Source organism: Candoia aspera, chromosome 2, assembly GCF_035149785.1.
Source record: "Candoia aspera isolate rCanAsp1 chromosome 2, rCanAsp1.hap2, whole genome shotgun sequence".
Classification (NCBI taxonomy): Eukaryota; Metazoa; Chordata; class Lepidosauria; order Squamata; family Boidae; genus Candoia; species Candoia aspera.
In genome coordinates this window covers 13186770-13199837 of record NC_086154.1, presented here as the reverse complement: position 1 = coordinate 13199837, position 13068 = coordinate 13186770, and the positions used below count along the sequence as shown (strand labels likewise).

At 45.5% G+C, this 13068-nt stretch overlaps 1 protein-coding gene across 2 annotated transcripts in view; it reads left to right on the top strand.

Moving 5' to 3' along the window:
* Positions 1–13068, top strand: part of LOC134488915 (regulator of G-protein signaling 4-like) — a 257964-nt gene that overhangs the window by 235135 nt on the left and 9761 nt on the right. The window contains exons 2-4 of one of the 2 annotated variants that reach the window (XM_063291269.1): positions 4774–5190; positions 8075–8160; positions 8595–8660. The exons of the other annotated variant lie outside the window; for it this stretch is intronic. Coding sequence (XP_063147339.1) covers positions 4774–5190; positions 8075–8160; positions 8595–8660 — 569 coding nt within the window. The remainder of the gene's footprint in view (positions 1–4773; positions 5191–8074; positions 8161–8594; positions 8661–13068) is intronic. 2 annotated transcript variants of the gene reach the window in all.

Genomic DNA, 13068 nt, shown 5'->3' with positions numbered 1-13068 from the left:
GGAAAGCTGAAGTAAGATCACAAGCACAGTCGCGGTTTCATTTAGCGACCGCTTCGCTTAACAAACAAGCTGTCAGTCCCAATTGTGGTCTCTGAATGAGGACTACTTGTATTATTTTCTGGGTTCATGCAGCATGTCAACCATAAGCTACAGTTTGTAAACCACCACGGTTGGGAATTTGGCATGCGACATTCTTAGAAAGAACCAAACAAACCACATGGTGGAAACCTAGTAGTATATAGGGGTTGTAGTTGATAGATTAAATCTCTCATAGTTTTCTATGGATTTGTGGACCTCCTGCAGCTAGGGACTTGCCACCTTTGGCTTTGAATGGGGAGCACACCCCAGAGAGAGCCGATGCACAGTTTGCAGGTCCTCCTAGCCTCTCAGCTTTTCCTTAAGGAGCAGGTGGCAGCTGTGGTGGGAAGGACCTTTGCACAGCTCCATCTTGTGCACCATTTGCATCCATTCCTCCTCCCTATTACCCTACTTTAGTCACCTCCCATTTGGACTACTATAACGCACTATACACGAGGCCACCCTGGAAGACCACATGGATGTTGCAACTGGTCCTGAATGCAGTGGCATTGGTAGTTATGGGTCTGTTGGTTCACCCATGTGACACCTGTACTCCTTGAGCTGCACTAGCTCCCCTTGAATTTCTGGATGCAATTCACGGTGCTGGTTACCACCTCTACAGCCCTTCCTGGCATAGGGCCAGGCTATTTGCAGGGCCGCCTGTCTCCGATTGCTTTGATTTCTCCCACTGCAGGGGGGCAAGATCCAAGTCCCATATATTAAATAGTGCCATCTCATGGGAACCAGGAAGCCTACTTCTCTGTCACTGCACCTGCCCTATGGAACACCATACCCCAAGATTTGGGTGACCCCAAACGGGCTAGCTTTTTGCCAGGCACCAAAGACCCAATTCTTCCCCCAAACATTGGGCCTGGATTTGGGATGAGCCCAACTGATGTGGTGTTTGTTCTGTTGGGTTTTGCTTCGTGCACAAAATGTTGTTTTCAGTTGTTCCTTTTTAACCGTTACTGTGGTTATTTTATTGATCGTTAATCGGCCAGGGTCGTGTGATGATAAGGTGGCCATATACTGTACTTCCACATAATAAAGAAATACATTTTCATCCAAGCCTTTTCTTGGATTTTTAAGTATGGAAGCAGCAAGCATAATTTTAGGAGAGACGCCTTCTGGTCTCACGCACCGTGTGGGAGAAGATGCCCCTTCAGAGATTGTAGTTGCCACATGCAAGTCCCCTCCAAGAAAGGTTGGCTGAGCTCAGAAACATCTTCCCCTAAAGATAGTCTGGCTCTGTTGTAGGGTTGAGAGGCTGGTGTGAGATGTCCACAGGGCAGCCAAAACCAAAGCTGATGCCAGGTTGAATGAAGATTGGTGGGCGAGTGGGTTTTGAGTTACCCGTCGTTACTTACTACTTCCCACCAGTCTCATCACTTCCCCACATCTATGAAGCATTAGAGAAGCACTAGAAAAGGGGGGGGGGAAAGTAATACTAATAATGGGCGAATAGAGGAATGCAGTTCCGTTCAAAATGCTTTTCCATTCCTGATGCCAAGACTCTGGCAAATAATGTTTGAATTAGCTTCGTTGCAATAGTTTCAGCTTTGGACAGATCCCCATCCCAGGAGCAAACAGACGGATTCCTCGCAGGCCAGAAAGCTGCATGACTCTCCCCCCAGAGGGAGAGGTTTAGAGCCAGGGTGGGGGGGTGTAGCTCAGACAAGTCCAGCTTTCTCTCTGTCTGCAGGCTTTGCACAGAGTCAGCAGCTGGCAGATGAAGTAAGAGTGCCTCTGAGTTTCTACAGAGTGCCGTTCAGCTCCCTCCTTTCTGCACGTGTTTGGCTTTAGGAACCAAACAGGCAGAACTAGAGCGACATAGTGCAGTGTGGAGCGCTTCTGTTAGTCTTCCAGCCAGCGCTGCCCTTTCCCAGGATCTCTTTCCCCTTCCTTGGAAAGGGTGTGGCGGTTTTGTTTTGTTTTCTCAAGAATTAACAGGCTGAACATATCCAGCAAGCTTCCCCATCTTTGCTAATGCCTCTCTTGCGGGGGATGATGTCGCTTGGCTACATCACCCCTGGTGCCCCCATTAAAGAAGATACCAAAGAAGTGAGGTCTCCTTTCCACTTCTGACTGCAAGATGCTTACAGTGCATTTTCCCACTCCTTCCCTGTGTATTTGGTTCAGACTAGTCTCTCAGAGGAAACTTGGTTCATAGGATTATATATAAATTCTTTCCTTGTAGATTCTTGTCCCTTTGTTTCCTCTACAGGTAGTCCTCGACTTACGATCATTCGTTTAACGACAGTCCAAAGTTATGATGGTCTTGGAATGGGTGCTTTGTGGCCTGTAAACTTTTGCGGGCATTGCAAAAGGGTGCAAAATGGGTGCTTTGTGGCCCACAACTTTTGCAGGCATTGCAAAAGTTGTGCCACCACCCCACAGTCACATGATCGCATTTTGGATGCTTGGCAACCAGCTCACATTTACAACCGGTTGCAGCATTCCGTGGTCACTTGATCGCATTTTGCGATTATTATTATTTTTTTGCTATTTTCCAGCAAAAAACACCCTTTGGGGAAGCTGGATTTGCTTAATGACCGCAGTGATATGCTTAATGACCTGTGATTCGATTAATGACCGCCATAAAAATGGTCGTAAAATTGAGTCCAGTCATGTGGTGACTCAACTTACAACCACAATGATTTACGGTGGAAATTTTGGTCCCAATTGTGGTTGTAAATTGAGGAATACCTATATTCCAGTGTTTCTCAACCTTGTCAACTTTAAGATATGTAGACTTCAACTCCCAGAATTCCATGCTAGCTGGGGAATTCTGGGAGTTGAACTCATACATCTTAAATTTGACAAGGCTGAGAAACACTGCTCTGTTCTCTTTCCATTTTTGGATTTTCACCTGTAAGCTCCCTCAGGCAAGACCTGTTTCTTTTTGCTATCAAGTTGTGTTCCTGGCATATGAATAGGAATAACTTTATTGCCAATCACTGTAGAAGTATGTTCCCATTGAAAACAAAATGTAAGGAATCAGCTGAACCAGGCCAAAGGACACACCAACCACATCCTGTTCCCATAATGGCCAACCAGATCCTTCTGGGCATCAGTAACCTTCACCTGTGTACCCCAGGATTTGGCCTCCGAGCCTGAAGTAATGGCCATTTTGATTAGTAGCAATGAATAGCCAAGGGGATTTCTCACCATTTTATTACTGCTCTTCTGCCTTTAGCTTGGGAATAAGACCCCCTGAATTCAGTGAGACTCCCTTTGAGTTGACTGTGTAGGATTGCAGTATTAATCATAGCTTTTAATTTGCAAACTGGAAGAAGTGTTGAGGAAGCAAAACTCCTTTTTGGCTTCTGTATCGTTCAGGAGCAAAAACATTGATAGAAGAGAACAGAAGTTGATTCACTCTCCCCTCCCTGATAGAGTCATTAAATGTAATATTGCACCTAACATGTAAAATAGGAAGGGAGCAGGCAATATTTTGAAAGCAAATCATACTGGCTTTTATGGGGGTAAAGGCAGCATCTCCAAGTTGAGTATGCACAGCTTTTTGGTGACCATATGAACATGCCTTGCCACTGCCTTTTGGGGATTGTTTTTGTGCCTCCCCAGTCTAGTCTCCAGCCCTGGAAATTGCTGGTGGTCTCCCATCAAAATACCAACCAGGCCTGATCTTCTTTAGCTTGCCAAGGTCAGCCAAGATTGACTACAAGCTCTGCCACCTTGCTGGACCTTTGGGGTGGGGGCTGATCCAAGTGATCTAGAGGTGCGGAAGATCAGTGGCCCCTATCATCTGGCCCTGTAGAGTAGAACAGCTGAGGTGTTGTAGTGTTCCCCCATCGGTTTAAGCAAAATGACACTGATGTATTTATTCAAGAAAATGTTTTCCTGAGTTTTCATTTTTTAAACAGTTCTGAATACATTTAATTAAGATTTTAAAATGGGGAGAATCAAAAGGAATCATTCAATTAAAAAACAAAAAACTCATTCTAAATTAAAAACTGTGGAAAGGGCAGCTGTACTGTTAATTATTGTGCTCAATATCCACCTTTGAGTTGTTGGAGAACTGGACAGCATGAAATGGGCTCTTCCGGTTGCCAGTCCTTCTCGTGCCTCTGTTATTTCTATTCTCAGTCCTTACCTGACTTCCCTCCAAAATAAAGACTGACAAAAGCTGGCCTATTTGATACACCCTGAGGCTGCCTGTGCCATAGTGTTGGGATAAGAGGGAAAAATACCACTTCAGCACCCATACAGCTAATGAAGTCTTCAGGCCAGTGTTTCTCAACGTTGGCAACTTTTAAGATGTCTGGACTTCAACTCCCAGAATTCCCCAGTCATGAATGAGCCAAGGAAGAGATGAAGCAACATCCAAAGGCAGAAGAGTGATATTGCCAGGGAATGTTTGTGCCATGATTATGTGCAGGTGGGGGCACAGCCAGAGAGAAGCATGCAACAAAGCCAATATCAGAGATCTGGGTAAACAGATACGTCATGAGTGAGCGCTGGAAACTTTTGAGGCTCAGTGCCAGCCACAAATAAACTAACAGAGGGTTGCATAACCCAGGCATCAATATGAGGAATGGCTGTTCTGGATTGCTACTGATGAATCATGAGCAGATGGGGCAGTCTCAAGGGGAACATCTCCACTAGGTCTTCATTGATGGGCAAGTACTTTAAGGGAATCAGTACTGTATTAAAGTTTCGTTCTTCTCCGTCTAGATGCTGAGCCCTCTCCAGAAGTGTGGCTCCGAAGGTTGTCTCCTTGACTGTGACTTTCTGCCGTGGCACCGGAGCGCCCTTCAAAGGCAGCACCAGAGCTGTGAGGATCCGGAGCCGAGGAGTGACTGTGAAAGGCAGGAGAAGCCTTGCACCCCAAGCATTCGTTTAGATGACACCGAGGTGGTCAGCTGCCTTCAGCTCCCGCTCCAAGACCCGGGAGGGGTGTGGCGCTCCCGAAGCGAGGGACGTTTGGATCAACAGGGGGCACCGTGCCAAGGGGAAACTGAGGAGGGGGACAAAACAGGAAGTGGGTGGAGCTTGCCGTCCCCCAAATCTTTGAGGAAAGAGCGTCACCTGGGAGAGAAAGTGGCAGCGGCGAAGCAACACTTGAGGAATTTCTTTGGAGGATCAAATAAAGTCAGTGGGACTTCTTAGCACTTCCTTATTAAATGTCTTTCTCCTCTTCCTCCCCTCTCCCCAAGAAATGGGAGCCTAGAAATTTCTTTATATGCCTCTCCATTTTTAGCTCACTTGTATAAACATCCAATCGTCTTTGTTTTAAGTGTTTCCCATTGGTTTTAATCTCTGGAATTTTCTGCCGTGAAAAATGCATCCCGAGATTAAATAGCTGATAATTAATGATCAGGGAAAGGTTATGGCCAAAGGCCTGGGAGATGGGGTTCGCTGAAGAGGTTAGTGAATTACTCAGAGTGACTGGGAAACCCTCTTTTGCATTCTCCAGGCTCCCTGCCCCATCTGATTCTGTTTCAAAAGAAGATTTTGGTTTTAAAAAACTAAAAAAAGTAATAAGCAAGAAGCTAGCCTGCTGCAGAGCAAAGGGTTTGCCTCCAACATCATCTTCATTAGCCAAAATGCCTGGGTGCCTCCTTGAGGACCCACAGCATTCACAGCAAAGAAAATTGATGGATGGCTGAACTCCAGGGCTTTGTATGAGTGTGTGCCTCCTGCCCAGAAAAGAAGACAAATGTAATCTGAGGTGGCAGAGAGCATTCCTGGAAATGTTGAAGGTGGCAGCAAGCAACTGCACAGCATACTTTCTGGCAAATGCATATTTTGGTGCCAGGCATATCCACCATGACATTGGCAACGATGTGGTGAATAGCCAAGCCCTGTGCCCAATGGGTGCGAGTTCGTGAGAGTGCCCATGTCACTTCACAATTCCAAATTGTCCCCAAACAGGGCCTCTTTCTAAAATAGAGACACAAGGTAGAGTTCTCAGTGGGAAATAGGGGAGGGGGTCAAAAAAGGCAAGATGGCGGTCACAGCTGTGTGGCAATATTAGCACACTACTTCAGTCACATTGCCACAACCACCATTTTGCCTTTCTGACAACCCTTACCCCAGGAGATGCCCATGGAAATGGCTCCACTTGGTGTATTTACAAAAACCCTTGTCAAAAGAGAAAATGGGTTCACCCCTCTGGTCTCAGGGCAAGGAAAGAAACTGTTCAATTTCAACTTGCGTAATTTCCAGTCATGCAGACTGGAAATTATGGGCGTTAGATTATAACTCCCATAATTTCGCCCTTAGCTTGCAGGTCCCAAATGAAAATCATTCAGTTGAAAGCCGCCATTTTCAGGCCAGGAGGACCACTTAGTTGGGGGAGCCACTCTGTCCCTGGGACTCTGTGGTTCTCTGCCCCACTTTGTAGTGGCATTTGGTATATGGCTACAGTGGTCAGTCCTATTATGAAGCAAAGCAGTTCCTTTCTGTCACTGTTGCTAGCAAAAGCCAGTTTGGTGCCAGAGGTACAAAGTACAAAGTTCAAATGGTATTCTTCCCCTAACTATAAAAATAAAAGACAGGCTGCTTCAGTCTTACTTAGGGTAGACCTAAGTCACTCATAATGCAACCCATAACTGAGAATGAACCCACCTTTCAAGTTGGTTCCTTAACATCTGAGGAAACTAAGGAAAAGATTTAAAAAGTTAAGGTTCATGTTTTTCACCTCACCGTGGCAGGGAACGATGCTACCAGTTTTCAGCAACTCTGATCAGAAATATGTTCAGAGGCTGCCTGCAGGTCTGAGATTTCAAGGTGCCAATCTCTGACATCCTGGAAGAAAAGATAGGAGATCTCGAGATCCCAAATCAGCAAGGACACAGGCAGAGATTTAGGGCTGGGAAAGGCTGAGCAACCATGTGATCCTCAGTAAGTTCCAAGGGAGGCCCACTGCATGTGAATTGGCTCAGATGAGCACCTAAATGCAAATTCTGAATATATGCAGTTTGGTAAAGTAGCTGAAAGAGGCCTTGTTGGGAACGTTTGAAAAAGAACCCCGTTCACAAGGATTCTCTGCGTGTGGGGATCGGCGAGATGTTAGTGCCTACTGGTAAATCATCATACAATTTCAGTGGAAGGGCAAACGTGTTTGATTTCCCAATATTTGGTAACAGCAAACTCAAAGAAAGCTCCACCTCCCTCAAAAGCTATCTCTAAATCCTGACTGGGGAGAAGTTTTGATTTGTACTTGGAAAGCAGTTCATTTCAACTTTTCTGCCCTGGGGTGGAGGGGAGCAATACATGACTTGCTCTGTCCTTAAGCTAATCCTGTACTTGCACAGCCATTGTTCTGAGCCCGATGAGTGCGTTTCCAAGGTTCCTGGAAAATCTGAACAAGCCTGAAGTTTGTCCGTGACAGCCCTCTTGGATTATTATTCATTGAGTACTATTGTGGCTATCTCTTTTAAGCGTTTGTTTATTTAAAGCATGGATGTCCTGCACTTCAGCTAGATAAGTAAAGATAAATAAAGAGAGACAGATCCTGCAATTAGACTAACTGTTTAAAAAAGATGTGACATGAACGGAAGAAAAGGCAAGGGGGAGTATTTGCTTTCACCGAGTTATTGCAAAGAGCCATTTTCCTCCTTTGAAGACTTGGAATAGCCTAAAGCAGAGTTTCTCAACCTTGGCCACTTTAAGATGTGTGGACTTCAGCTCCCAGAATTCCCCAGCCAGCATGGTTGCCAAGATTGAGAAACACTGGCCTAAAGACAGTGTGACCCTACAAATGCCCTTGGTTTGGGTCTTGATAAATCAGACAGTGACTTCAGCGGATGCCTTGGAGCTCCGAGATCTTAGACCAAGACTAGCCAATCTGGACTGTGAGCATTTGCATGGCCGCTAGAAGGCGGCAGCAAGATATGGAAACTAGATCTCTCTTCTCTGCATCTATTGTCAGTTGCATATCTGCAGCCTGGATCTGGTAGCCCTGGGTCCTGGGGAGTTAGCCATGGAGTGGCGCGCCCCTGAGGTTCAAATCTTGTTTTTTGTGTTTCAGTCACTAGCCTCCAGTGTGGAATCAGACCTAGGGTCAGACTGTGATGGCAGCCACCAGAACACGCAGCAGAGGCAAAAACACCACCGGTGAGTGAGTCAGTGGAGCATTAATTAAATCAAACACTCGACAAATGTGAACTCCGGTTGTCACCTTAGTGGCTTCTAACAAAGAGGAAGTAGATTAATTATGAAGTCAATAACTGCTGGTGAAATAAAGTCTTACAATGGGAAGTGCCATCCTCTTAATCTAATCTTCTTTCCAACCCTTGTCATATCTCACAGGCCTGTGAGGAACAACTATGTGTTGATACGCAAATGTGTAACTCTCTTTTGATGTGGCTTGGAGCTGGGAATAGACTGGGGGCAGCAGCCTAATGCCAGCCTTGAAGGCCCTTTTTCCAAGCTTGTCATGCCTTCATATCTATCTCCGTGGCTTCCCCCATCACTTAGCTTATGGGCCTGAATTGGTGTATGGTTTGACTGCAGCCCTGACTTCCCCATATTTGATTTCTCTTTCTTAGAAGGAAGAATAAGAGAAACTTCCTAAGGTTATGGAGCTCAGGAAATCAGGACCTCCAATCACTAAGGTAACCTCACTTTAAACCAGTTTTCCCCCTTGGAATGGGGACCAAGAGAGGGTGGTTGGGAAAGGCTGCAGTGCATGTATCTCCATAAGGATAACCGCGTATGTACGTCTTCCATGTTTCTGAAAAGGCTGGCATTAGGTTCCAAGAGGCTGTGCAGTTATCGTCTCTGTCTCTCTGACCAAGGACCAAACGCATCCCAGAAGCATTTCACCTCTGCCCATCAATCATTTCAAAGGGGGCAGATGCATACCTGCCACTATTAAACTTTTCAAAACCAAAACTACTCCCAAATCCAGTATGGTGTCCAGGTATGCGCCGACAGTGACTCCAAACCTTTTGTCAGCCTTCCCAGGTAGACCAGGCAGGAAACACGACCAGATGAGCTAATTCTACTTTATTGTAAAGCTACATTAACAGAATCTTGCAACTCTGAAAGTACAATGCTCCCGCCATCCCCTTTACAGCCTGAGAACTTAGGGAGGGTCCCTTTGGAGCCTCGTGCCCTGCCCATTGTGCAGCTGCGAGCTACGCGCTCTCTTATCTGACCATTCCCTAGGCAGCATCTCTTCACCCAAGGTCATTCCCACATGCTGTTACACCTTTAGACATTGTCCAATGTTAGGTTTTTATGAGCACCCTTCCATGTTCCAGCTGTGTTTGCAATGCTTTAATCTGCAGTATGATTTCACTGGAGGCAAGAATCTACATTTGCTGACTCTTAATGGCTTAAACTCCTGTTTTCCAGTGGGTCGTTGGCCCCATTAATTCTCCTTGATGGCTTTTCATCAGCTGACCTGTGTTATTGCAGCCTTTCTATCTATTCTCTGGGTCCCCTAGGTTTAGAGAGAGAGCTAAATCAAGATCTGTCCAAGAGACTTTGGCATCACCCAGCAGACAGATTTGGATTCTATGGCCGACTTTCACCGGTGGATTCCAAATTGGAAACCTTTTATAGTGCCTGGGTTATGGAACTCCGTTTATTTGTGGCTGGCGCTGAGCCTCAAAAGCTTCCAGTGCTCGCTCATGACTATCTTTGATTTTGGCATCCTTGCATGCTTCTCTCTGGCCGTGTCCCCACATGCACCTAATCATGGCACAAACATTCCCTGGCAATATCACTGTTCTGCCTTTGGAGGTCGCCTTCATCTCTTCCTTGGCTCATGAATGAGACAGCCTAAAGCATTGTTTCTCAACCTTGGCAACTTTCAGATTTGTGGACTTCAACTCCCAGAATTCCCCCAGCCAGCATGGCTGGCTGGGGGAATTCTGGGAGTTGAAGTCCACAAATCTGAAAGTTGCCAAGGTTGAGAAACACTGGTCTATAGTCTTCTTTCTTCCTTTCTTCTGTTTCTGCCAGAAACAGAACAAGGGAGAGAAGGAAGTTACAGAGGGAGGAGGGGAGAGGGGTGTGTTTCTGTGCGTGCATAGGTATAAATATAGGGATGTAAAATTGGTGAAGGGGACATATCCCAGTGCAACTGTATATCTTTTGGCAATATATCTTCCTCCGTCTATCTCCCTCTATTTATATCCAGGAACAGTTAGCTAGGAGGAATTGCTTTTTGTCCAGAGCTTGATTCCTTGCAGAGCGCTTTTGAAAGTAAGCCAACAGCTCTTGAGGCCTCAGGGCAGCAAGTTGCATGCCCCGGCGATAAACGGAGAGATGGAGAGAAAGAGAGAGCCCTAGATAGCTAGATTTATGAGCTTGCAACGTTATTACCACAATGGGTCGACGTTTACTGTAATTTTATTACCTGATTTGAATGTCCAATATGTTGAATGTGCTTTTATAGCTATGAATGGTCTCCTGAATGGATCTCATTTTAGAGGGGAGTCTGAGATAAGGTGTGTGTGTGTGTGTCTTCAGCAAAGGATCGTTACCTTGTCGTGGTGCTGGAGCTTGAGCACCTCAATGATGCCATGAGCTAAACCGTGAAGGGCCACCCAAGACGGGAAGGTCATGACAGAGAGGTCAGACTAAATGCGATCCCTGGGGAAGGTAATGGCAACCCACCCCAGTATTCTTGCCGTGAAAACTAAAGGGATCAGTACAACCAGAGATATGTCAGTATACCATCGGAAGATGAGACCCCCAGGTCAGAAGATGGTCAAAATGCTACTGGGGAGGAACAGAGGATGAGTTCAACTAGCCCCAGACGTGATGACGCAGCTAGCTCAAAGCCGAAAGGATGGCTAGCGGCTGATGGTCCTGGTGGTGAACGGCGAATCCGATGTTCTAAGGATCAACACACCACTGGAACCCGGAATGTAAGATCTAAGATCTATGAGCCAGGGCAAATTGGATGTGGTTATTGGTGAGATGTCAAGATTAAAGATAGACATTCTGGGCGTCAGTGAACTGAAATGGACTGGAATGGGCCACTTCACATCAAATGACCACCGGATCTACTACTGTGGACAAGAGGACCACAGAAGAAATGGAGTAGCCTTCATAATTAATAGTAAAGTGGCTAAAGCAGTGCTTGGATACAATCCAAAAAATGATAGAATGATCTCAATTCGAATTCAGGGCAAGCCATCTAACATCACAGTGATCCAAATATACGTCCCAACCACAGATGCTGAAGAAGCTGAAGTAGAGCAGTTTTATGAGGATCTGCAGCACCTACTGGACAACACGCCCCAAAGAGATGTTATTTTCATCACGGAAGACTGGAATGCTAAAGTTGGGCAGTCAAATGACACCTGGAATTACAGGTAAGCATGGCCTGGGAGAACAAAATGAAGCAGGACATAGGCTGATAGAATTTTGCCAAGACAACTCAATGTGCATAACAAATACTCTCTTCCAGCAACCTAAGAGACGGCTTTATACATGGACTTCACCAGATGGACAACACCGAAATCAGATTGATTACATCCTTTGCAGCCAAAGGTGGCGGACATCTATACAGTCGGTAAAAACAAGACCTGGAGCTGACTGTAGTTCAGATCACGAACTTCTTCTTGCACAATTTAGGATCAGACTAAAGAGATTAGGGAAGACCCACAGATCAGCTAGATATGAGCTCACTAATATTCCTAAGGAATATGCAGTGGAGGTGAAGAATAGATTTAAGGGACTGGACTTAGTAGATAGGGTCCCGGAAGAACTATGGACAGAAGTCCGCAACATTGTTCAAGACGCGGCAACAAAATACATCCCAAAGAAAGAGAAAACCAAGAAGGCAAAATGGCTGTCTGCTGAGACACTAGAAGTAGCCCAAGAAAGAAGGAAAGCAAAAGGCAACAGTGATAGGGGGAGATATGCCCAATTAAATGCAAAATTCCAGAGGTTAGCCAGAAGAGATAAGGAATTATTTTTAAACAAGCAATGCACGGAAGTGGAAGAAGACAATAGAATAGGAAGGACAAGAGACCTCCTCCAGAAAATTAGAACCATCGGAGGTAAATTCCAGGCCAAAATGGGTATGATCAAACACAAAGATGGCAAGGACCTAACAGAAGAAGAAGAGATCAAGAAAAGGTGGCAAGAATATACAGAAGACCTGTATAGGAAGGATAACAATATCGGGGATAGCTTTGACAGTGTGGTCAGTGAGCTAGAGCCAGACATCCTGAAGAGTGAGGTTGAATGGGCTTTAAGAAGCATTGCTAATAACAAGGCAGCAGGAGATGACGGCATCCCAGTTGAACTGTTCAAATCTTGTGAGATGATGCTGTCAAGGTAATGCATGCTATATGCCAGCAATTTTGGAAAACACAAGAATGGCCATCAGACTGGAAAAAATCAACTTATATCCCCATACCAAAAAAGGGAAACACTAAAGAATGTTCAAACTATCAAACAGTGACACTCATTTCACATGCCAGTAAGGTGATGCTCAAGATCCTGCAAGGTAGACTTCAGCAATTCATGGAGTGAGAATTGCCAGATGTACAAGCTGGGTTTAGAAAAGGCAGAGGAACTAGGGACCCAATTGCCGATATCCGCTGGATAATGGAAAAAGCCAGGGAGTTTCAGAAAAACATCTATTTCTGTTTTATTGACTATTCTAAAGCCTTTGACTGTGTGGACCATAACAAATTGTGGCAAGTTCTTAGTGGTATGGGGATACCAAGTCATCTTGTATGCCTCCTGAAGAATCTGTATAACGACCAAGTAGCAACAGTAAGAACAGAGCACGGAACAACGGACTGGTTTAAGATTGGGAAAGGAGTACGGCAGGGCTGTACACTCTCACCCTACCTATTCAACTTGTACGGAGAACACATCATGCGACATGCTGGGCTTGAGGAATCCAAGGCTGGAGTTAAAATCGCTGGAAGAAACATTAACAATCTCAGATATGCAGATGATACCACTTTGATGGCTGAAAGCGAAGAGGAACTGAGGAGCCTTATGATGAAGGTGAAAGAAGAAAGTGCAAAAGCTGGCTTGCAGCTA